At 40.2% G+C, this 23,119-nt stretch overlaps 1 protein-coding gene across 4 annotated transcripts in view; it reads right to left on the reverse strand.

The window, feature by feature from the left end:
- The window catches only part of ZBTB44 (zinc finger and BTB domain containing 44), a 39,651-nt gene that overhangs the window by 11,560 nt on the left and 4,972 nt on the right, over positions 1-23,119 (reverse strand). For 3 of the 4 annotated variants that reach the window (XM_060268563.1, XM_035139372.2, XM_060268565.1), the window contains exon 2: positions 12,423-13,489. In XM_060268563.1, coding sequence (XP_060124546.1) covers positions 12,423-13,440 — 1,018 coding nt within the window. In that variant the 5' untranslated portion in view covers positions 13,441-13,489. Of the gene's footprint in view, positions 1-12,422; positions 13,490-19,697; positions 19,779-23,119 lie in introns of all 4 variants that reach the window. The other variant, XM_060268564.1, reaches the window with a different exon arrangement.

The following is a 23,119-nucleotide window of genomic DNA, read 5'->3' on the forward strand; positions in this document are numbered from 1 at the left end:
TTCTAACTGTGGCCTCCCAAACATGATTTGTTGTGTGGACGATACACTCCCAAGCAAGCTAAACACAATGACCTGTTTTCTATGCAGTAACTTTAGAGCACGGGTAGGCAACCTAAGGCCCGTGTGCCAGATGCGGCCCAATTGCCTTCTCAATCCGGCCCACGGACGGTCCAGGAATCAGTGTGTTTTTACATGAGTAAAATGTGTCCTTTTATTTAAAATGCATCTCAGGGTTATTTTGGGGGCCTGCCTGGTGTTTTTACATGAGTAGAATGTGTGTTTTTATTTAAAATGCATCTCTGGGTTATTTGTGGGGCATAGGAATTCGTTCATTTCCTCCCCAAAAATATAGTCCAGCCCACCACATGGTCTGATGGATGGTGGACCGGCCCACGGCTGAAAAAGGTTGCTGACCCCTGGTTTAGAGGAAAGGTGAGCAACAGGAGACTTGATAGAGGCAAATACTTGTTTTACTTAGTCTACATTTAATTCTTTGTATCTCCCAAATCGTAATTGTAGTATATCATAAATATTCAAAACAGAAAAAAAGGAACAGCCATTTTATTAAATCATATTAGAGATTATGTGATTTAATGTTCTTTTACAGAAAGCACTTCTTGGAGAAGATCACTGTTGACAGCAAGTGTGGCTTTGGAAAGAAAATGCTTAGACATTGATTACTGAGGTTGATAAATTTTGTATGCCTACTTTTCTTGGTCAGACCTTGTCCACCATTCTTAAAGCGTCAGCTCCTGGCTTGCTCATTATTAATCTGAGGCTGTGATCCTAAAAATACCAGGAAGGCCCATCAAACTCTGTGGGGCTTATTTCTGAGTCAGCACTTAAGTCTACAAAGCCATTTAAATGGTACAAGATCTCTAAGTGAAGATCTGTTGTTTAATTATGTTAAGAATTGTAACTTGTTAAGAAAATAAAAGCAATGGTTTTGTACATTCATATAGTTAGCATAGTTTTAACAACTTATTCAGATTGTGATTATATAAAGCAGCAGATTCATAGAGCAAGCTCTAGGCTGCAGGCATAAACAAATAAAAACAACATAAATGTTAATTATACAGTGGTACCGACTTCCGGTTTTGCCGCGGGACGCGCTACACGCTCTTGCCGAGAGCTCTGCAGCCTCGGTAAAAGTTATTAAGGAAAAAGGGGGTGTCGACGGCATTTCGCGCCCCCCCCAAAAAAGGTTGGGAAGGCGATTCTCAACTGAAGAAGCCGGCGGTGTCTAAAAGGAGCTCCTGGCATCCCTCGCTGGAAAGCTGAGGAGAGGGGGAGACCTGGACACGGAGGCGCTGAGACCAGTTTCCTTAATATAAAGCCTGCAAGAGCGACGCGACCAGGGTCGGTAAAATCTCCTTTTTCTTATTCTTACCTTGAACCGGAGCGTGGGTTTAACAAGAGCTGCGGAGAAGATCCCCTCCCCCCCTAACGAACTGAGCTCTAGAAGGAATTTAAAAGGAGGAGAGCGCAACGTGAGTGGGAAGCACAAGGAAGGGGGAGGGAGCCTTAAGAACGTGCGAAAAAAAAAAACAGTATTAAGATCTAAGGAACGCTGCCGGGATAAGATTGAAGCAAGACAAAGATTTTTAAGCTTATGAAGTTCTTTTAAGCGAAGTCTTCCATATGTTGAGATTAAATTCATGCATGCAATTGAACCTTGCCTGAAAAGAAAGGGTTGAGAAAGAGATAACTGCGTGAGAGGGGAGCGATTGGAAGGCTTGGGAAAAGCAGCGATCGAGTGGGGCTCTGACGGGCTGTGGCGCTACTTGAGTGTAAGACTGATAATTAGAAGTTCTGCGTTTTAAAATGGTGGATGCTTTTACAGTAAAGATGACTGAGCAAAAGAGCTAAGAGAAGAAGCAGGAAGTAGGGGGAGAGCTGAAGACAAAGAGAGGTGATTTAAGAGAAAGCTAAAGTCCGATTGTGACTCAAACAGTGACGCCAGAGGAAGAGTCTAAAAATACAGTCCTTTTTGAGTGAAATAAAACAGCGACGCCAGAGGAAGAACATAAAAAGACAGTCCATTCTAAGTGACTTAAGGGGCAGACCCCATCTGGTGGACAAAGAGAGTAACTGCAGTGAAAAATAATTAAAATAATTAAAATGCCACCAAAATTAGTAGGAACAGGAAGTCAACAGCAGAGAAGGAGTTCCACAATGGAGGCGGAGCTGGACTTGAGGGAGCTTATTTTAAGCTTAAAAAGTGACATAGGAGATGTCAAAAAGGACTTGACTGAGATTAAAAAGGAAATGAGTGATAGAGTAAAATCTTTGGAAGAAAAAGTAGACAAAATGGAAGAAAAAATGGACCAAGGCGAAAAAGAAAGAACTGAAATAAAAAATGAGCTGAAAGAAGTGGAGGATAAAAGTCGAGCAACGGAAGTAGAAATTCAAGAGATGAAAAATAGAATTTTGGCACTAGAGAACAGCATCCAGAAAGCAAACAAAGAAAAGAAAGAAGACAGAAAGGAGATGGAAAAGATGAGAAAAGATCTAGAAGAACATAGAGCACTACAGGAGGCCGCTTTGGACGCACTCGCGATGATGCAGCTAAAATTAAGAGAGAAGACGTTAAGGTTTCGAAATATCCCTGAAAAAGATGATGAAGATATTGAGAAATTAATTGTGGAAGAAATAGCAAGCTGGTTGGAGGTGGAAAAGGAGGGGATTGAAGAAAGAGTGGAGAAAGCCTTCAGAGTGAATTCAAAGAAGGCCAAAGAGAACAACTGGCCGGGGGACTGTCTGGTCACTTTCACTGCCGGATGGTTAGTGGAAAAAATCCTACAGAAAAAAGGGAAAAAGAAGTTGAGAATACATGGAGTGGAGATAGTGATCCTGAAGGAAATTCCGCCCAGGCTGATTCAAAAAAGACAGAAGTACCAATTTCTAGCTAAACCATTAAAAAGGAAGAGAATAATATTTCGATGGGAATATCCTGAGGGACTATCTTTTTATTATAAAGGAAGGCGGAGAAAGTTTGAATCAGTAGGACAAGCGGACATTTTCTGGAGAAAGTACTGGCAGGAGCTAGGTGGCGAAAGGGTGAGACCAGGGGAAGAACAACTAGACAGCAGCCTGGAGGACGAAGATGAAGCTAGTGCCAAAATCGAAGAAGAAAACGTTGCAGAGATAGAAGAGGAAGAAGAAGGGCAGATACAAGAGACTTAAGATGCTAAAGGAAACGGACAAAGGGAGTCACAATGGGATGTAAGGGAAATAATGTTACACGCCTCTAGATATAATGGATATTGGGAACTCCCCTGAAAAAAATGCTTCTTCTGTTGTGTATTGTTGTGTTTTTTGTGTGATTAGTGAATGATAAGAGAAAGAAAAAGTGGGAAAGTATATATATCTTTTATTTTTCATATACATATAAGGAGAGAGACTCTTCTTCTTTTTTTTGATAAATAAATTGATAATAAATTGAGAATTTGAAAACAAATAAAATGAAACTCAAAACAATTTCATGGAATGTGAATGGTTTAAATAATAAGAAAAAGAGAAATAAATTGGGACATGTGCTAAAAAAATCTAATTGGGATATAATCTGTCTCCAAGAGACACATATTAATAAAAAACATGAAAAAATTCTTGAAAATGAGAAATTAGGGAAGACATTCGTGGCGGCTGCGGATAAAAAAAAAAGAGGAGTTGTATTTTATATCAAAGGAAAATGGGAACCGAACCTAATTTGGAAAGATCAAGATGGGAGAATATTAATGGTAGAGATAAAAGTTGAAGGAGTAAAGTGGTTAATTGTGGGAATATACGCACCCAATGGGAGAAAAAGTAATTTTTTTCAAGTTTTGGAAAGGAAATTATTTGAACATATAGAAAAAAATATATTAATCATGGGAGACTTTAATGGAGTTCAGAAACCAGAATTAGACAAATCAGTGAACAGAGGAAAAAAGAAAGAAATTAAACTTCCCCAAAGTTTCAATAATATGGTGGAAAATTTTAATCTGGTTGATGCGTGGCGGCATAAATACCCAATTAAAAAAGATTTCACTTATTATTCCTCCGTGCACCAGACAGCGAGCAGAATCGATGGAATCTGGGTTTCCAAAGAATTAACAACTAAAATTGGGAGAGTAGAAATACTCCCCAAGACATTAACTGACCATAGTCCAGTAACACTTGGTCTAGAGGACACAGAACAAGAAAGGAACAGGAGGTGGAGGATGAATATCTTCCTATTAAATGATGAAAAGATTGTACAGGGAGCGCGCGAGCTAGTGAAAGAATATTTCGAACTCAATTGGAATGGGGAGGTAAATTTGAAAACAATATGGGATGCAGGAAAAGCGGTGGTGAGGGGCTATTTCATCCAGCAAAATAAAATTGATAGGAAATTAAAGGAAAATAAGAAAATAGAATTAATGGAAAAGATAAGAAAGGAGAAATTGTTATATAAAGCAAAAAACAAAGAAATTGAACAAGAAATTAAAATTTTAAGATTAGAGTATGAAAACCTAATAGAGCAAGAAATGGAAAAACAAATGCAATTTTGGAAGTACAAGTATTTCGAGTGGGCCAACAAACCAGGCAAGTTGCTCGCATGGCAATTAAAAAAAAGGAAAAGTGAGAGGATAATTAATAGATTGAAAATAAGGGGGAAGATGATAGAAAAACCCAAGGAAATAAGGAAAGTATTTGAGGATTTTTACACAGAATTGTATCGAAAAGGAAATGAAAATGAAAGGGAAATAGAAGAATATATAAGCAATGCAAAATTAACAAAAATTATGAAAGAGAAAATGGAAAAAATGAATGAAAGCATAAGTGAATTGGAAATTAGAGAAGTAATACAAAAAATGAAAATCGGGAAATCTCCAGGGCCTGATGGCCTACCAATAGAATATTATAAAAAATTAGAGGATATATTAATAGCACCGTTGAAAAAATTAATTAATGAGATTTTAGAGGAAGGTAAGACACCAGACACCTGGAGAGATGCAATTATTACTCTATTACCCAAGCAGAATAGTGATTTGGAATCCCCAGCAAATTACAGGCCCATATCACTTCTAAATAATGATTATAAAATTTATGCGGGAGTCTTAGCTAATAGATTAAATTTAATATTAAAAGAAATTATACACGAAAATCAGGCCGGATTTATCAAAAGCAGACAGATCAAAGATAACATAAGAAACATTGTTAATATCATTGAACACCTGGAGAGTAATAGAGGAAAACAAGCTGCAATATTAACAATAGATGCCGAGAAAGCTTTCGACAAAGTGTCGTGGGCATTTCTCAAGAAAGTATTAGAGGAGCAGGGATTTGGAGAAAGGTTGAGAAGAGCAATAGGGGCAATATATGAAGACCAAAGAGCTAGAATTGTGATAAATGGGGTAATTTCTGAAGAGATTAGAATCTATAAAGGCACGAGACAAGGGTGCCCATTGTCCCCCCTGCTATTTATCATAGTGCTGGAAATCGTGATGAAAAAGATCAGAGAAGAAAAGGAAATAGAAGGAATTAAGCTAGGACTGAAAAGATATAAAATTAGAGCGTATGCGGATGACATAATCGTCACCACCGAAAACCCCCTACAAAGCATCCCCAAAATTTTGGAAAAGATTAATGAATTTGGGAAATTAGCCGGATTTAAAATAAATTATAATAAGAGTGGTATCCTAACAAAAAATATGGAAGAAGCAGAAAAGAAAGAATTACAAGAGGTAACTGGCATTGAAATTAAGAAAAAAATAAAATATTTAGGAATCTACATGACAGCAAACAATATAAATTTAATTCAAGATAATTATGAAAAAACCTGGAAAGAGATTAAAAGAAAAATGGAAACGTGGACAAAGCTAAAAATCTCACTGTTAGGTAGAATTTCCGTTATAAAAATGAGTGTGTTACCAACGATGATGTTTTTATTTCAAAACCTACCAATCTTGGGAGGGTCCAAATGCTTCGATAATTGGAAAAAAGATATCAGCAAATTTATCTGGGATGGGAAAAAGCCGAGGATCAGATATAAAGTATTAATTGACAAAAAGGAAAGGGGTGGATTAAATTTACCGGATCTCAAATTGTACCATGATGCGGCTGCCCTATTTTGGCTAAAAGAATGGATTGAATTAAAAGACAGTGAAGTTCTGGACCTTGAAGGTGCTGGGCTGGGGTTTGGCTGGCACTGGCATTTGTCAAGAGAAAAATTAAATGTCCATAATGCCTTGTGGAACAACATCATTAGGAAATCAATCTACAGAACATGGATAAAATACAGGGGGATATTGGAGCCGAAGACACCGTGGTGGATATCACCTAAAGAAATAATATCAGTTAAAAAAATAAATATGGAAAACAATTGGCCAACATATAATGAATTATTAGAAAAGGTAGATGGAAATTTAAAATTAAAAGATTATAATGAAATTAGAAGATATTGCAATGTGTGGTTACAATATTTTGAAATTAATGAAAGATTTAAAAAAGATAAGATAATTGGCTTCGAAAAAGAAATGTCTAAATTTGGTAAAATAATATTGGAAGGGAGAAATAAATTTATAAAAAATTTGTATGAATTGATTCTGGAATGGGAAACCAAAGATGAATTAACAAAAGATGTAATGGTCAAATGGGCACAGGATGTGAGTAAACCAATAATGTATGAAAATTGGGAAAAATTGTGGATAAGGGATATCAAAATGATAACTAGCTATGATTTAAAGGAAAATATCTATAAAATGCAATTTAGGTGGTATCTAACCCCGGTGCGTTTGGCAAAGATGTACAAGGGAAATGATAGGTCTTGCTGGAGGTGCAAGGAAGAAATTGGAACATTTATACATGTCTGGTGGTGGTGTAAAAAAATAAGAAATTTTTGGGATGAGATATACAAGGAGTTAAAAAAGATAACCAAAACATCATTCAAGAAAGATCCGGAAATATTTCTTTTGAGTATGCTAAGTGATGAAATTAAGGTTGAAAATAGATGTGTGGTAATGTATGGTACCATAGCCGCCAGAGTCCTAATCGCACAAAATTGGAAAAGTGATAAAATTCCAAATGTAAAAGATTGGCTATTGAAAGTAATGGGATATAAAAATTTGGCTATTAAAAATGGGATTTCAAAAGGATTGGGCAGGGAAAAAGCGGGCAAAAATTGGGAATCCTTCGAATCTTATATGAAAAATAAGGTTGGATAAGCGAATCTTGTGGCAGAGGTAGGAAGGGCAAGGAAATTAGAGAGAAGGAAAAAAAAACCAAATCGAGTATGCATCAGAAGAAAGAAAGATAATCAACATATAGGAATGACTGGAAGTCATCAGGGGGAGAGGGCAGGGGGAGGGCAGTTAGCAGTTAGCTTTTTAACACTAATGGTCAAAATGATTTAGATTAGAATTTGGGAAAATAAGGGGCCAAGTATGGATGACCTCCGGAAAGAACTGTATGATTTGTCTATTCATATCTGGCCCTATCATAAGTTTTTATGTTCTGTTTGACGATTAAGGTTTTTTTTATGTCAGTTAATTTTTCTATTTTTGTTACGTTATAATTATGATTTAGATATATTATAATATCATTACATATTATAATATTATTTTGTTTAAGTTATTGTTTCTGTTAGTTTTCTTTTTCCTTTTCGTTAACTTTTTTCTTCTTTATGTTAATGTTATATGTGTAAGTGTATGTTTGTAAGTGTATTGCTTAAATAATCATTAATAAAGTGTATTTTTTTTAAAAAAAAAATTATACAGTGGTACCTCAGGTTACATTACCTTTGGGTAACGTAATTTCGAGTTACGAACGTGGCAAACCCGGAGGTTTATACTTCTGGGTTTTGCCGCATGCGCAGAAGCGGTGCCTCCAAATACGGACTTTGGGGGTAAGTATGGACCCCTGGGACGAATTAAGTTCGTATCCGGAGGGTCCACTGTATGTACTTTATATATTAAAAACGTCTGCATGTATGTAGACATTTGCTTGATTTTTAAATCCATTTATTAAACAAAATTGAAACTATTAGGCAGCACAGATTATCTCTGTAGTCACCTTCACAATTATAAGTGAAAAATCTGGCAGATGCTGCCAAAGGCCCCCTTCCAGCTCTAATCACATGCAAATAAAATGTACATATGCAGTAAGTTGCACAATAATGTGGTTGGGGATTATCATTCAAATACACAATAAAATGTTCATGCCGTCCAAAACGATACAGAGCAGATAAGACTGCATCTTTACTTTAATACATAGTAGAATTATGTCTACAATTCTCAATTCAGTGAGGGATATGTCTGTGTTAAGTCTGATTATGCATCCAGATCTACTGGTACTTAAATGGATCAGGAAACGAGGTCCCCAATATTGTTTCCTTCTCTCTGAACTCTGCAAAATCTTTCCTCATATTGCCTTCCTTCCTATAAATCAGCTATGAAAAATACACACAGTTCAGCTGGGTTTCTAAATGTCTGCCTCAAACCTCAATATAAAGCTAATTCCCCAACCTTTAGCCTCCCTCTGCTATCTCAATACTATTAATTAAGCTTATGGCCAAGGCAAAGTGGGCTGGGGTGGCCTATGTTTTGTTTTGCATTAAACCAATGATCTTTCCCATTCTGTTACACTGCATCAGCTGCGTTTAAAGCTTCAAGGCCATTTTATGCACTGCCAGTTATTTTGTATAAATATTCTAATCATAATAAATTGAGTGCTTCTTGTTCTTTCCCCAAAGCAGGCAAGATAATATTGGCATATACTGTACTGTATTAGTTTCTGCTATTTCCCCCCAAATAAGCAAAGCAATATTGATATTTACAGAACTGTATCTAGTACAAAAACTTCTGTGGTGTGCAGTAGTCTCCAGTAAAGATGTAAGATATGGATTTATATGCATGTGCCTGTAAGTGCTAGTCAAGAATGTGTGACAGAAAAGTTTGATTTTGCTGGGCAGGTTGGTTCACCAAGTGTTTTCTTTTTCTTATTTCCCTGCCAGCAAACGGTTAACGAATGACAGCTTCTGACTGGCTGGGGTTCCAGGAGAGGGAGTTGAAAAGGAGAGGTTTTGGAGAGACAGTTTGGAGGTTGGGAGAACAGGTAGGGAGAGGAGAGAAGAGAAGAGAAGAGAGAGCTGGTTCTGGGTAGAAACATCCACTCTGAGGAATATATCAAAAGCTAGAGAAAGGAGTCTCTGTGCTTAGTGTGAAGGACAGTGTGTGATGTCCTTTAAGAGTAATAGGCCAGGAATTAACTGGGAGGCTGAGGTTGAGCCAGGAGAAGTAGAAGCTGGAAAGATACAGTCTACTTAGGTCTCATTCCAGTCAGGAGGGAAGATTCTTCTACAAAAAGAGCAGCAGTTAAGAGGGGTGCGGTGATCCCTTTGGGTCTGTTACTTGGAGTACCTCAGGAGTAGGGTTGCCAAAGGGGTGTGTAACTGACAGGAAGTACCACCTTGTTTAAGAACCAAAGTATTAAGTGGCAACAGCTGTGCAACAACTGAGAAAGAACTGAAGGGAAATAACATTATAACCTGAAGTATCCTATGTTTTACCCACTTTGTGTCATAAACTTCCTTTGTTAAAATCTTTCTTGTTTATTTGATCAAAGCCTGCCTGAGACTCCAAATTATTAAGTTTTCCCTCACACAAGTCCCCCACAAGATAATCTGGGGTAGTTTGTAGGAATTTGTGGAATTGGTGTTCTGTGAAGTAGGCGCACTATATTTAAATGAGGGCGGGCTCAACAGCGCCAGGGGGAAAAGTGCCGTTGCACCGTCGCAGAAGGCATCTAGGTACTTCTGTGACAAGCATGCAATAATATCCCAGCCAAAAAAGGAAATGATCGTTAAGTTTAAACATTTAGTTTAGTGACACAGTGCTACTCTAAAATTGTGTTTTTAAATGGTATATTACTGAAAATATTTGGCAAATGTAATTTCTGTATGCCCCCTGCCACAATGCATGATGTGGATTATGGATCAATAAATAGATTAACCAGAGAAGCATCAGATACATGTGCTCTCTTAGGACTGCTGCCTGCCTCTCTCTGATGATCTTCATTCTAGAAGTGGGGAAGCTCAAGTAAGGAACAGAGAGGACTGCAGTCAAGCAAGAATCATCAAAATGCAATCAACTTCTTGGGCAAGAAACCCACTGAAGTGAAGTTATGGAAGATGCTTAAACAGTATTTATTTCATAGGGGATAGTGTACCTCCTGGTGGATTGTACCCCTTATCTTCAAGGACTCCAAAGACAGCCACCCTGCAGAGAACATTCTGTTTCCTGGTGGCTTGTGTAAGTTACTAATGGCAGCCAGCAAGGCGCCTGTTCTGAAGAACGTCAGAAGAAAATCCTGAGGGCCTGAACCTTAAACAGTGCCCCAGACCACCAGCTTCTCCTTGAAATCCCATCTTACAGGACTGGTAAGAAAAAAGGAGCAATTGAGGAACAGAAGTCACAAAGCAGACATTACCGCAGGGCCCCCCAATGCAGGAATAAACTATAACAAACGAAACTCAAGTACACACCTGACATACAGCCCATCACTGAAACAGAGGAGGCAAACAAGTATGCCTCATGCCATACCTTAAGTTAGATACATGTTGATTTTTGAAGTAGCCATGGCTAGTATTGCCTCCCCCCCACTCAAATGTCTGGGATTATACCTCTAAATTCCCAAGAAAACTGAATAAAGTTTGACCATCTGCTACAGCAGCTACTTGCTGCACCAATGGAGTTCCAGGATAAACAAGGACTTCCCCATTCATTTCAATGTGGGACAAACTCTGGGGACATGAAGAACTGCCTGTGACACCAGACAGGAGAAACCCTTTAGATGCTGTACCCTTGTGGACTTATATGTATCCAGAGCACCTGGAGAGTTTTAGATCAGATTGTAGATCTTTTAGGCTGGCAAGGTAACACACCTCTTAAAGTTGCTGTTTCCCCTTGACGCTGATTTCAGGTGGTTGTTGTTTTTGTCTGCTGAAGCTTCTGTTTTCCTTTAAGTGATTCAATAAACTATATTCCACGCTTTTCATGTAATGATTTTTCATAACTGATCGCATGTCACTGGCAACTTCTTCCCTGAACACCCACTTCCATGTGTTTAAGGGCATGGGTCAGATTACATCAGTCAAGTGAACCAGCTTCTTGCTAAAGGAAAGCTGCCAGGGGGGAAGAACACTGTCTCCCCCATTAATTTATAAACCACATTCTCACATTTCTGGCAGATTAGTTATAAAGCGTCTAGTAAGATAATGAATAACACATTCACATTTGTGTGCCTTCAATTCAAAGAAGATTCACAACGGCTAAAGTCTGCAAAAGCTCTAGTAGGTGAAGCAATTTAATTTGAGCAGAAATGCTACCAATATAGAATGTCAACATAAGAGCTATTCAAAGCATGATGCAAAAATAGCAACAGAAATATGTTGAGACATGTGCCCCTGGAAAACTGTTCCTGCTTCCTTAAAGCAACAATGCAGCTGAGGTAGCATGACTGGACGGCTCAAACATTTCCTCCCTGAAAGGATCAAGGCAGAGAGACCAGTCACCACCCCCCTCAGGGCTGTAAGGCCATAATCATAAGCACACTTCCTAGGGTGTAAGTCCCATAGAACTCAATGGGATTTATTTCTAGTTGAGTCCACTCTGGTTAATTTTTATCCCACTTTTCTATAAGAAATATCCTAAGCAACTTACAACGAGGATAAAAAATTCCCACAAAAAGCATTTACTTCTGGGTAAATGTGCTTAGAATCAAACTATAAATAAAAGGTTTACCGGTAAGTTGCAAGAGAGAAGATTCAACACTGTGTTGCAAAGCCCATCAAAGGCACTTCACACTATTTAGAACAAACAAAACAGTTGAGCAATGAAAAGCAGTCAGCACTATTAGATGGCACTAATGGAAAGCCTTTAGAACTTGTTTGAAAAAAAAGTGTCACTCTATCAGAAGGTCTGCGGTCCGAATCCCTGTGACGGGGTGAGCTCCCGTTGCTCAGTCCCAGTTCCTGCCAACCTAGCAGTTTGAAAGCACGTGAAGTGCAAGTAGATAAATAGGTACCGCTACAGCTGGAAGGTAAACAGTGTTTCTGTGTGCTGCTCTGGTTCGCCAGAAGAGGCTTTGTTATGCTGGCCACATGACCTGGAAGCTGCACGCCGGCTCCCTTGGCCAATAACATAGCTGCCAAGTTTTCCCTTTTCTCACGAGGAAGCCTATTCAGCATAAGGGAAAATCCCTTAAAAAAAGGGATAACTTGGCAGCTATGGCCAATAATGTGAGATGAGCGCCGCAACCCCAGAGTCAGTCACGACTGGACCTAATGGTCAGGGGTCCCTTTACCTTTATTATTCGAAATTTACATAACAAGATGAAGCCTTTGCACACAGTATCCAACAATATCCAATAAAACCACAACAAAACATATAGAGTGATTGTACCTATAGATGATGACTGTGGGCTGATCAAGAGGTCCTCCTGAACTTGTTCGCTTCCTGGAACTGTCTGTTGATCACTCAGAGAACTTTGGGATGCACTGACAGGCTGTGATACTTCCTCATGGACTTCCTCGTCGCTTAACCTTTCCACTTTAACACGCACATCTTCTTCAATGACCAGAGGTGAGCTGGCCTTTGTGCTCTCACAAGTCACATAATCAGCAATTCTTCTAGCTGCTTCAGATGGACCAGGCACTTCTAGAGTCCGAGAATTTTCTACTTGCTTCACCTTCTCTGACTGAAGTCTTCGGTCGATTCCAAAAGGGAAAGTCCAAGGAAAAGCTAAAGAAGAGTCTACAGGGTGACTTCTAGACTCTGCATAGGAAGCTGAAGGATTCAGAACCTGTGGTGAGTTTGTCTGAGTGCTACATTTAAGGGGACTTTCTGGCGACATGACTATGTAGCTTTTACGTTTCCGTCGTGACTCTCTGCAAACAGGAATGGTTCTTTCCACCACACTGCATTCAGAGGAAACTGGAGAAAGGCTGCCATCTCGAGAGGTAAAGTTGCAATTTGCACTGTTTTCCTGTCCTGTATCTAGCACCTTTTCTTGCTGGCTACTAGGAGTGTTCCACAAAATGCTCGACTTCATGAACTCAGAACACGTGCTAGCAACACTGAACATTTGCATATAGCTGGCCGCGGCCAAGACGTCAATAATATTTTCTGTGTTAATAGACAATGTTGCTGTGTATGCATATTCCAGAAGAGGCATGAACCCAGTCACTGTCACGTGATGCAGGTCAAGTACACTTTTGCCGTCATCCTCTGCTTGGCCAACCAACTTGGAACGGAAGAAGTCACTGCAGGCTGCCAGTACCACCTTGTGTGCTCTGAAGATTTTGTCTTGGACACGAATGGTGATGTCGCAGAAATGTCCATCATTACGCAGCATGTTAAGCTTCCCAAGCATCTCCTGGCTGTGTGCAGGGGAATTGTGGGTAAATGTTTTGACGCCCATTTTCCTCTGATTTTTGCTAGGATCCACAATGCAAGAGATCAAAATGCACCTAGAAAATAAATAAAAAGTCAACAGTGAAATTAATGCTGTCTCACAATTACTATGAAAAAAGTTCAGTGCTTGGGAATTCATCAGAAAATCAGCCATCACTATGTGTTCAAGTCCAACTCCATAGGAATGCCAGTAATTTATTTCTATGCTGCTACAAAGGAGAAACTATTCTGGTTTGCTTCCCACTCCAAATGACAGTACGAGGCTGAAATTCTACATTACTGTTGGTTGAGACGAGGATAAATTACTGACCAGTGTTTGATATGTTATAGAAACAAGCCTGCCTGAGCTTCAGGATCAAGTGCTCCCCATTCTTTTTTTGGGTGCGGCTGCAAGAAAGCAACTGAAATCTATGGGTTACGGAAGTTTATTGAAAAGAAGCCAATCTCAAACCACAGTTTCTGATCATGGCCCATTTCAATAAACCATATTTTAATTTAACTTCAGTTCCCAGTTCAATATGAACTAAAAAGTAGGTATTTTCAATCTCTTTCTCAGTTATGCTAGAAGGCTTGTGTGTATGTGTTTGCACCTGAGACACAATTAGGTTCATTCTCTGAACACTAAACTATGGTTTAGTTGTACATCCAAGCTGGGCTACTAACTTTGGCAGTACAGAGTAAGGATTGTTCTTAACAGCAAGTTCTTAAAAACTGAGGAGTTTCATTTTGGTCATTCACTGATAATTGGGTTAGGGTTGGAATAGGAGCTGGACAGGGCAAAAGGAGGGCCAAGATATCAGGATCTATGATAGTTCAGCTCATAAGAATGTGGCAGACAAGGATTTGTATGGTGACTCAAGTTCCAATGAAATGTACACTTTCCTGCGCTTAAACCCACCTGAACACAAAAGAGTTTACTTCTAGGTAAACACGCACAGAATTGCATTATCATTGCAGGGTTTTTTTTTTTAAAAAAAAAGATTAATTACTATATCAACAAGGCAAAAATTTGCATCTAAATGCAAGACTAGCACCAGTGTGGCTAAAAGTATAACATTATGGAAAGAGAAAAGATCATGCATGTTTAAGGAAGCCTGGCATCTACCATATATTTTACAGGATAACTAAAACTTCATTTTAGTAGCAGTCTAGTTGTCCTGGTAAATTACTCATCACTCTATTGAAAAACAGCCAATTTTGACCTCATTTTCCTGTCTTGTTCCTGCTTTCTCACTCGTCATATTGCAAATTACTTCAAGAGAAAATAATTTGTCTTCTGGAGCACAAAATCAACTGACTAGCATTATAGAGATCACATGGTTCATCTACTTCAATAGCTAAAAATTATGAAGGAAACGCTAACAATATAACAAGGCAGAGACCTACTAGATTGGTTATATGGAATTAGAAATAGTGCCCCATTTAGGAAAAAAGAATTAAGCACAACACATCTTTGGAATGAAACTGTCTGCAAGAAGACAGAGGTTCTGAATATCTATTAGCCAACATAAAATCGACTTCCATAAGTCCAAAATATTACTGATTATAAGCTGATCTTTAAAAAAATCCTCCCTTCTGATTTCCCTATCAGGCCCAATGCTGGATTAGGATACAGTGGGTCCTGGGCTCCTCTGGATTCCTCATTTCAGGGGTTTCTGCTACCTGGGAACCAACTGGAAGCACTTCTACCAATCTGATCATTTGACAGGTGTACAGGGAGCTCCACACTGGCGGAGTGACACTGATAGCATTCTGCAGTGTCTAGCAAGACTGGCTGGGGGAAATCTCTGCCCATTCCAACACACACACACCCTGGCACAAATCAGGGTCTGGAATGCACCTGTAGTCATGGGAATGATGTGGCAGTGGCTTTAAACCTCAACAGCAATTTAATCAAACAAGCCATAGTACACCTGAGTGGCTGGATGTGGCCAACAGCTTTTCTTTATTCTTCCAAAATGATGTCTCTTCTCATCATTCTTAGCCTAAATAGTAACCCGATCTTCCCTTCCCCACTTTCTTGCTGTAATCTATTAGGTTGTGTTAAGTTTAAGGCAACTACCGTAACTAATTACTATAGAATGATTTTGTGGGACATTGGTACACTCCTGTGAGGCTAGTGGTTTTAATATATAAATGCTGAGGTGCACAGCACTTGAACACGCTAGTAAGCAGAGCCTTTAACCCTACTGAAGTATATTCAACCTTTGACTTTCTGCCTTAACCCCATGTCAGAAACTTGCAAACCCAACCAGAGGTCCACATCCTTGGCTCTTTAATCAGCCACATCTTTTAGACTCTAACCTAGCAGAAAAGAATAATCTTGCCAACTCACTGCAACTTGGCAGGATGATTATGATCTAAGGGCAATGACAAAATCTTTAAACAAAAAGCACACTACTCTTCAGAAACTTTAGCACTGCAAGATGGCTATCACTCCAGTAGTATTTCTAGACCAAGTGAACAAATAACAAGAGATGAGGCCACAACCACTTTTCAAATCTTGCTGCTTTCAATAATACTCATGGAATTCTAAATATAGCACAACATGCTCCTTATACTGGAATGGGCATCTCAGGTCAACTTCTTAAGACAGTCTTATCTGAAAGATAACTTATAAGTATGAAGTTTCCAACGCTGTGCTATCCAAAATAAAGCTCAATAGCTCCTGGTAGCTTACAATGCAACCCTGCACCATGTCCTACAGAAGTTAGAAGTATTTACTTTATTTAAGGCATGTGGATATTGCCTTAATCTTCAAATAATTATCCCAACACAGTTTACAATGGAAACAAAACAATTAAAACCAATGTAACAAATAACACAATTAAAACAACATAGCAATAAACTTCAATTTCCAGTAAAGTACAACCTTCTTTCAATACTGGTCTGTAAGGTTCCTGGGTTTCATGCCATGAAGTGCTTTAAAGGGTTAAAACTAACATCCTGAATTGAACATGAGAACAAACAAGTGTAGTATGTTTCTCAGAACTAGTAGTAATATGTTCCCAATGAATTTAGAGGAGCTAAATTCTGCTCCTCTATTCTGAAATAACTGTATCTTATTAAGAGTCTCAAAGGGCAGTTCTGCCTAACACATTATAGTGGCCTAAATGAGATGTCACTGGTGTGGATCAGCATCTCCCCAAAATCCCTGTCCAGGAGAGGTCACAGCTGAAGTACCAGCCTCAGCTGCTAGAAAGCACTGCGCCACCACAGGGACCCTAAAGCAAACCTGAAAAGGCTTGATCAATGAGTACTTCTAAGCTGTGAATCTGATTTTCAGAGTTCTTTCTCAAATAAGGGAGCTGCCCAGCCCCAGTGCCTTTGTCTTATTGTAATTTATTATCATCATCATCATTACTACTACTACTACTACTACAACAGTACTACTATTACTATCAGTTGTCTTACATGTGGCTGATGTGGAAAAGGTGAATTTCACAAAGGGGATCATTAAGAAAGGAATTTTAAAAAATGCCTTTATACAAATCTATGCATCCACATTTGGAATACTGTGTACACTTCTGGCCTCCACACCTAATTTATTTTTTTTGCAGAGTTGGAAAAGGTGCAGAGCAGGGAAAACAAAATAAGCTACTCTCTTATGCGGAACTTTCAGAATGTCCAAGGCTTTACAGTGGAACCTCGGTTTATGAACACCTCGGTTTATGTATTTTCGGTTTATGAACACCGCGGACCCATCTGGAACGGATTAATCCACTTTCCATTACTTTCAATGGGAAAGTTCGCTTCAGTTTATGAACGCTTCAGTTTATGAACAGACTTCCGGAACCAATTGTGTTCATAAACCGAGGTACCACTGTATAGCTTGGGGGGGGGAATTGAGTTGGTGGTGGTGGGGACACATAATAGCAGGGTATAAAATTATGCATGATGTAGAAAAAGTAAATAGCAAGAAATTTCTCTCTTTCATATAGTACTAGAACCTGAGGCCATCCCATTTTCACACACTGTACAGTTAAACTTGGGAATTTGCTCCTACAAGATGTGGTGATACTCTCAAACTTGGATGGCTTTAAAATACGGTTAGACAAACTCATGACTAGCCATGGCTATTATGTTCTACCTCCAGCATAAAGAGGCAATATTCCTCTAAATACCAGGTGTTGGGGAACAACAGTAGGCGAACGCTAGGGTGCTAATTCATGTCCCAATTACTACAACCAGATGAATCAGCTCTCTTCTACCGTACTGCCCCACCTGATTTAGACCAACTTAGGAAACACAGACACCAGCATACTGAAGACACGTAACTGCAAACCCCTCTCACACTGGTTTCAAAAAGGTGCTAAATAACATGGCTGACAAGTCACACTCTCCCAGGCCATATAATTCACTGGTCTTCCTCTGTGCCTTTCTCTAGTGCTTTTGCCTGGCTAGAATATGTTCTTGATTTGTGGCAATAACTCTTTGATTGTCTAGATGGAGAGTAGTGTCTGACTGCAACCACCTTTGCTACACCTCAGAAGGTTGCATCACAAGGGACTATGGCCATCAGGCTGAATTAGGTTCCGCACTCCTTGACCAGAAGATCAGTTTCACCCAAGGTACCCTATTTACACAGTCTTCACGCACTGCAGCACTTTACCCCAAAAGGGGATTCTTTGTGAAGGGCTGACAGCTGTTATACCCCTTGGGGTCCAGAGTTGTTATAATTCTTAGAGGAGCAGTTGTCCCAACTGCCTCTTACAATGACATTTTCCTGAACCCAGGCAGTCTATCCCCTATGGCTAGCTGCTATTATGCAAGAAGGGCAAGGCTCAAGCATGTAAGTTGATGGCTGTACCTCTCCAAGAATCCTGTTTACCTCTTCAGGCTGCAAATAGAACCAGTTCATTTTCAAAGACAAGTTCCAAAATAAATATCCCTAAATGTAAGTAGGTTAAGCAGCAATACGTTAGGATATTGAATTAAACCTTATAAAAACACTTAACTCTTCAACAGTATCATGAGGAGAAGCTGAAATCCTATGCTTGCTTACCTGGAAGTAAGTACCAATTGAGCTCAATAGAATATGAGCATACTTATTAATCAGTAGCAAGTCTGGTAGTAATGGTAAAGTTAGCTATCCTTCATTTGCATTCATCTGATTTATCCTGCTCTATTCCAGTCCATAGTATCTTTAAAAGGAGAAAGCTGTTTTTTTTTGCTCAAAACCTATGACTGAAAGATCTGCACATTTCAACTGCGAGCTTTCACTTTAAGCTTCACAGATGTTAGAAAACTGAAGGGTTGCTTCAATTGAGAGCAGCTCCAATTTTTTAAAAGTATGTTCCACAACTGTATTTTCAAACATTCATTTTTTACTTAATGCAGAAATTTAATGCAAGTGAGAATAATTAAGAGGCTGTTATCAGTATGACCTTGCTACTATATTGCAGAAACAATATGTGTGGCAGACACCCAGATTCACTCCTGTATGAAATACATAAAGACAGTGTGCATTTTCATTTCAAGTTGATTACTTGGGTAGTAATTTCACAGTAGCTGCGTTATCATGCAGCTATCGCTGGAACCCGAGGACAAAGTCTAGGGTCCAACACCTAGGGGGAGGGGGGAAGCAGGAAAACAACCAGAAAGATTTTGGGGGATGACCCCCCATGTTAGCACCTGTGCCCCACCAGGACTGATGCTGGTTGCCAAACTTCCTATCATATTATTTCTATAATATGTTTATACTCAGGAGGAAGCCAGCCAAGCATGGGGGGGTTACAGATGCTCATTTTATTCTACCAGTACTGCTGGTAGAAGACTAAGAAATGGATTCCCAAATGCACATTTGGGTTAAAGGCAGGTCTTGAGTCTGAAAAAGTTTGCGACTATTGGTCTATTCTAGATGGTGTTATGATTTAAGCAAGTTTAAAATGAAAACTCATGCTCTATAGAATTTTCTTTTTTAAAAAAACAAGCTTGGCAAGTATGGGTTTTGTTTTTGATCTAACATATCAGAAATCAAGAAATAATTGTAAAGCATGGATTTACAATAGGAGAGAACAAATATATCAGTTGTCTTCTTCACAAGTGGAGCAACATACAAGGATCTCCATCTTCCCTAGTGAGACCATTAAGTCCAGCCTCTAAAATTATCTATTGATCTGTAAATTGCAGCAGTTGTTGACTTAATTTTTTCTTATGAAGCTTTTATTTTCCCCAAAAAACTTTTCACTTTTTCTTATTTGTGTCTTTGAAAAGTTATCTTCCCAAAAGTGGTTTTTCTCCCCTGCAGCTTCCCACTGTTACCTGTTTTTGTGCTTCTGTGCTCAGATGTTCAAGTTGTGTATGCATTCATTAACCCATCCATTCAACTTATGTAAGCCACTTCTGTAAAAGGAAATGACTTTCAGGAATCTTGCTCAAGTTTAAACAAGACAAGTACTGTACCTGGCATTGTCCTCACCCTTTCTAAATCAATTTTTAGTCAATTGTCTGAACAAAACAGTATCTTTAGAGATGCCCCTCTAGGTTTTGTCACCCCACTACTACTGCAGAACTGATGGACACATCAACATAACTAGACTGTCTTAGAAAAACTGCTGAGTTCAGATGTGTTGCTCTGCTGTGTTTGTTTTTTATGTGTGAATCAAGACCTGGCAAATGAAGATAATGACTGAGTTGGCAGATTTGGCTGCAGTTTTGGGTGTGTTTTTGTCTCTGGAAGGAGCTCTTCCATCTATTTACCTTTTTCTTGCCCTGAGCCATAGGGAAAGGTGACAAGTGAGCTTTAATTAGCTATTTGCATTTGTTGCAGACGCCTTAAAAGAAATAGCCTGGAAACTGCTTTTGCATGGAACTTATCTGAGGGCTGTGCAAGACTGCTTATGGTATAGCACAGAATGGCAGTGGGGGAAAAAGAACCACAGAAGAAAAAGACAGTTTACTAATGCTCAGAGACATCAATGTATTACTTCAATGTACATGGGCTAAGCTCTTAGCACTGCAAATCACTTCTGGTCTCAATGGCAGAAAACCCTGGTTCAAATTAAATGGAACCAGGGAAGAGAAGGTAAGATGTTCATCTGTGAAGTCATACATTTTACTGCCTATAACTGCCAGTTTGCACAGAATTACTGTTTTGTTTTTTGTCAATTAGAATTTGTGGAAGGAATCCAGGTAACTGTGGCCTCCTATGCAAAGTATATTTATTTGAAGTTTATTATGGTGAAAAGGCCCCACATCACCTCCTCCCACAATGGAACTTTTTTCTTAACTTTGCAAACCCAGAATAAACCTATGTATTATAAAGTTTTAGATTCCTTCAAAAAAAAAGTTGCTCATATTAAGGTACATCAATAGGGTGGCTTTTTGTAGGCTAATAACTTTTGTGAAGTTATTTGCAAGGCTCATAATATACATGACTGAACATAAAACCTTTGTTATTTTACCCAAACAGAACAACTAAAGCAGGCTAGGTATTTAACTTTCCAAAAACTAGATCCAGCTTTGTCTAACTCTAACTCAGGGGTGGAGGGTGGTGTGGGGAGCACCTTATGAGATCCAAAATTGGGTAACTTGTTTTGAAGGACAACTTCAACAGGCTGGTAAAATTCATTTGCTCATTAATATGACAGCTACTTCATGTTACTATCTCAAACAGTAGTTTCTTGAATGTCAAATTATAAAAGCCTTCAAATGTGATATGATACTTCAAACGAGGACAATCAACTTGGCATGAGCTCCCAAATCCCTTTCACTTGCTCTTCTTCTTTCTGTAGCTGCAGAGCAGTCTGAAAAGCTATGCTATAACTGCTGGCTGCTAGACACTAAACTGGAGTTAAGTGATTTTAGTGCACTATATTGAGGTTTTGCAAAAACCAACTGGGATGTTGCTATCTAATGGGAACAACTGAATGCTGAAAAGAAACACCTCTACCAACTACTGTATAGCTTGTTGCTCAGAATAATAGCTTTCATATTCAATTTAGATGAATATCTGAAATAAGCAGATTGGGTCCACTTTAAATAGTTGAGCAAGCTGCCTACCGTGTTTCCCCTTTTTAAATACGTAGTCAAAAAGTAAGCCAGGGCAGCCATTTTAAGCATTTGAGAAATATAAGACATACCCCGAAAATAAGACATACCTCCATGCCTGCCAGCTGGGGGCCTGGAACCAGCTGCTGCAGCGTGGAACGCTCAGCAGCGGCGGGCAAAGCAAGGAAGCAGAGCGCGGAGATACAGATAAGTTGTAGCGGGGAAATCAGCTGTTCCTGGTTCAGTTGTAGCACGCGCCTAGCGAAGTCAGCCCTGAGGGAAAATGGCGTTTAAAAACGCCTTTCGAAGTGATTTCAGCTTGCCTCCCTGCCACCCGGAACCGGCTGCTGCAGCGCGGAGTGCTCAGCAGCGCCGGGCGGAGCGCCCAGCAGCGCCCAGGTGGAGCGCCCAGCAACACGGACGGAGCACTCAGCAGCACCAGGAGGAGTGCCCCACCGTGCCAGGCGGCAGGGTGGCAGGCTTCCTTGGCAGGGCCAGGAAGAGACGAGGCCGCTGGCTCGGGCGCTCCTGAGTCCTGACCCCAGCCGCTTCCACGCGGCAGCAGCAAAAGAGCCGTGCGGCCACATGGAGAGGCGAGTGCCCGAGCAGGAAACGCGCTCTCTGCAAAGCTCTGCACTCGCTTCATCCGCCCGACGGGAAAGCGAAGTGGGGAAGAGAAAAAGAGCCGCTTCGGTTTTTTCTCTTTTTCTCTTCCCCACTTCGCTTTCCCGTCGGGCGGATGAAGTGAGTGCAGAGCTTGGAGAGGCGAGCGCCCGAGTGGGAGACGCTCTCTCTGCAATGCTCTGCACTCACTTCATCCGCCCGACGGGAAAGCAAAGTGGGGAAGAGAAAAAGAGAAAAAACCGAAGCAGCTCTTTTTCTCTTCCCCACTTCGCTTTCCCGTCGGGCGGATGAAGCGAGTGCAGAGCTTTGCAGAGAGCGCGTTTCCCACTCGGGCACTCGCCTCTCCATGTGGCCGCACGGTTCTTTTGCTGCTGCCGCGTGGAAGCGGCTGGGGTCAGGACTCAGGAGCGCCCGAGCCAGCGGCCTCGTCTCTTCCTGGCCCTGCCAAGGAAGCCTGCCACCCCGCCGCCTGGCACGGTGGGGCACTCCTCCTGGTGCTGCTGAGCGCTCCGTCCGTGTTGCTGGGCGCTCCGCCCGGCGCTGCTGAGCACTCCACGCTGTAGCAGCTGGTTCCGGGCGGCGGGGAGGCAGGCTGAAATCACTTCAAACAGCATTTTAAAATGCCATTTTCCCTTCTCAGGGCTGACTTCGCTAGGCGCGGGCTACAGCTGAGCCAGGAACAGCTGATTTCTGCGCTACAGCTGATCTGTATCTCCAACTGCATGTGCCAGAAAGTGTTATGTGTGATTGCACTGACTACTAGAGCACCAAGCCTTAAGACATCCCCTGAAAATAAGACACCGTGTGTTTTTTTGACGAAAAAAAGTTATAAGACGGTGTCTTAAAAAGGGGGAAACACGGTATTTCTGCTGAAGCAGTACCTGCTCTGATTTCATCACATGGAAACCTACTTTCAGGTAGATGCATTTAGGAAAAGGTTATTCTTTCCAAGACCAGTGAGACTCCTGGTAAACATTCTGAGGTTTGCAGTTTTATACACCTGTCTGCTTTGGGAACTGTTTGGCACAACAGACAACAGGCCTGCTGCACAAAGCGACAGAAAGATAAGC

This window comes from Zootoca vivipara, chromosome 15 (assembly GCF_963506605.1).
Source record: "Zootoca vivipara chromosome 15, rZooViv1.1, whole genome shotgun sequence".
In the NCBI taxonomy this organism is placed as follows: domain Eukaryota; kingdom Metazoa; phylum Chordata; class Lepidosauria; order Squamata; family Lacertidae; genus Zootoca; species Zootoca vivipara.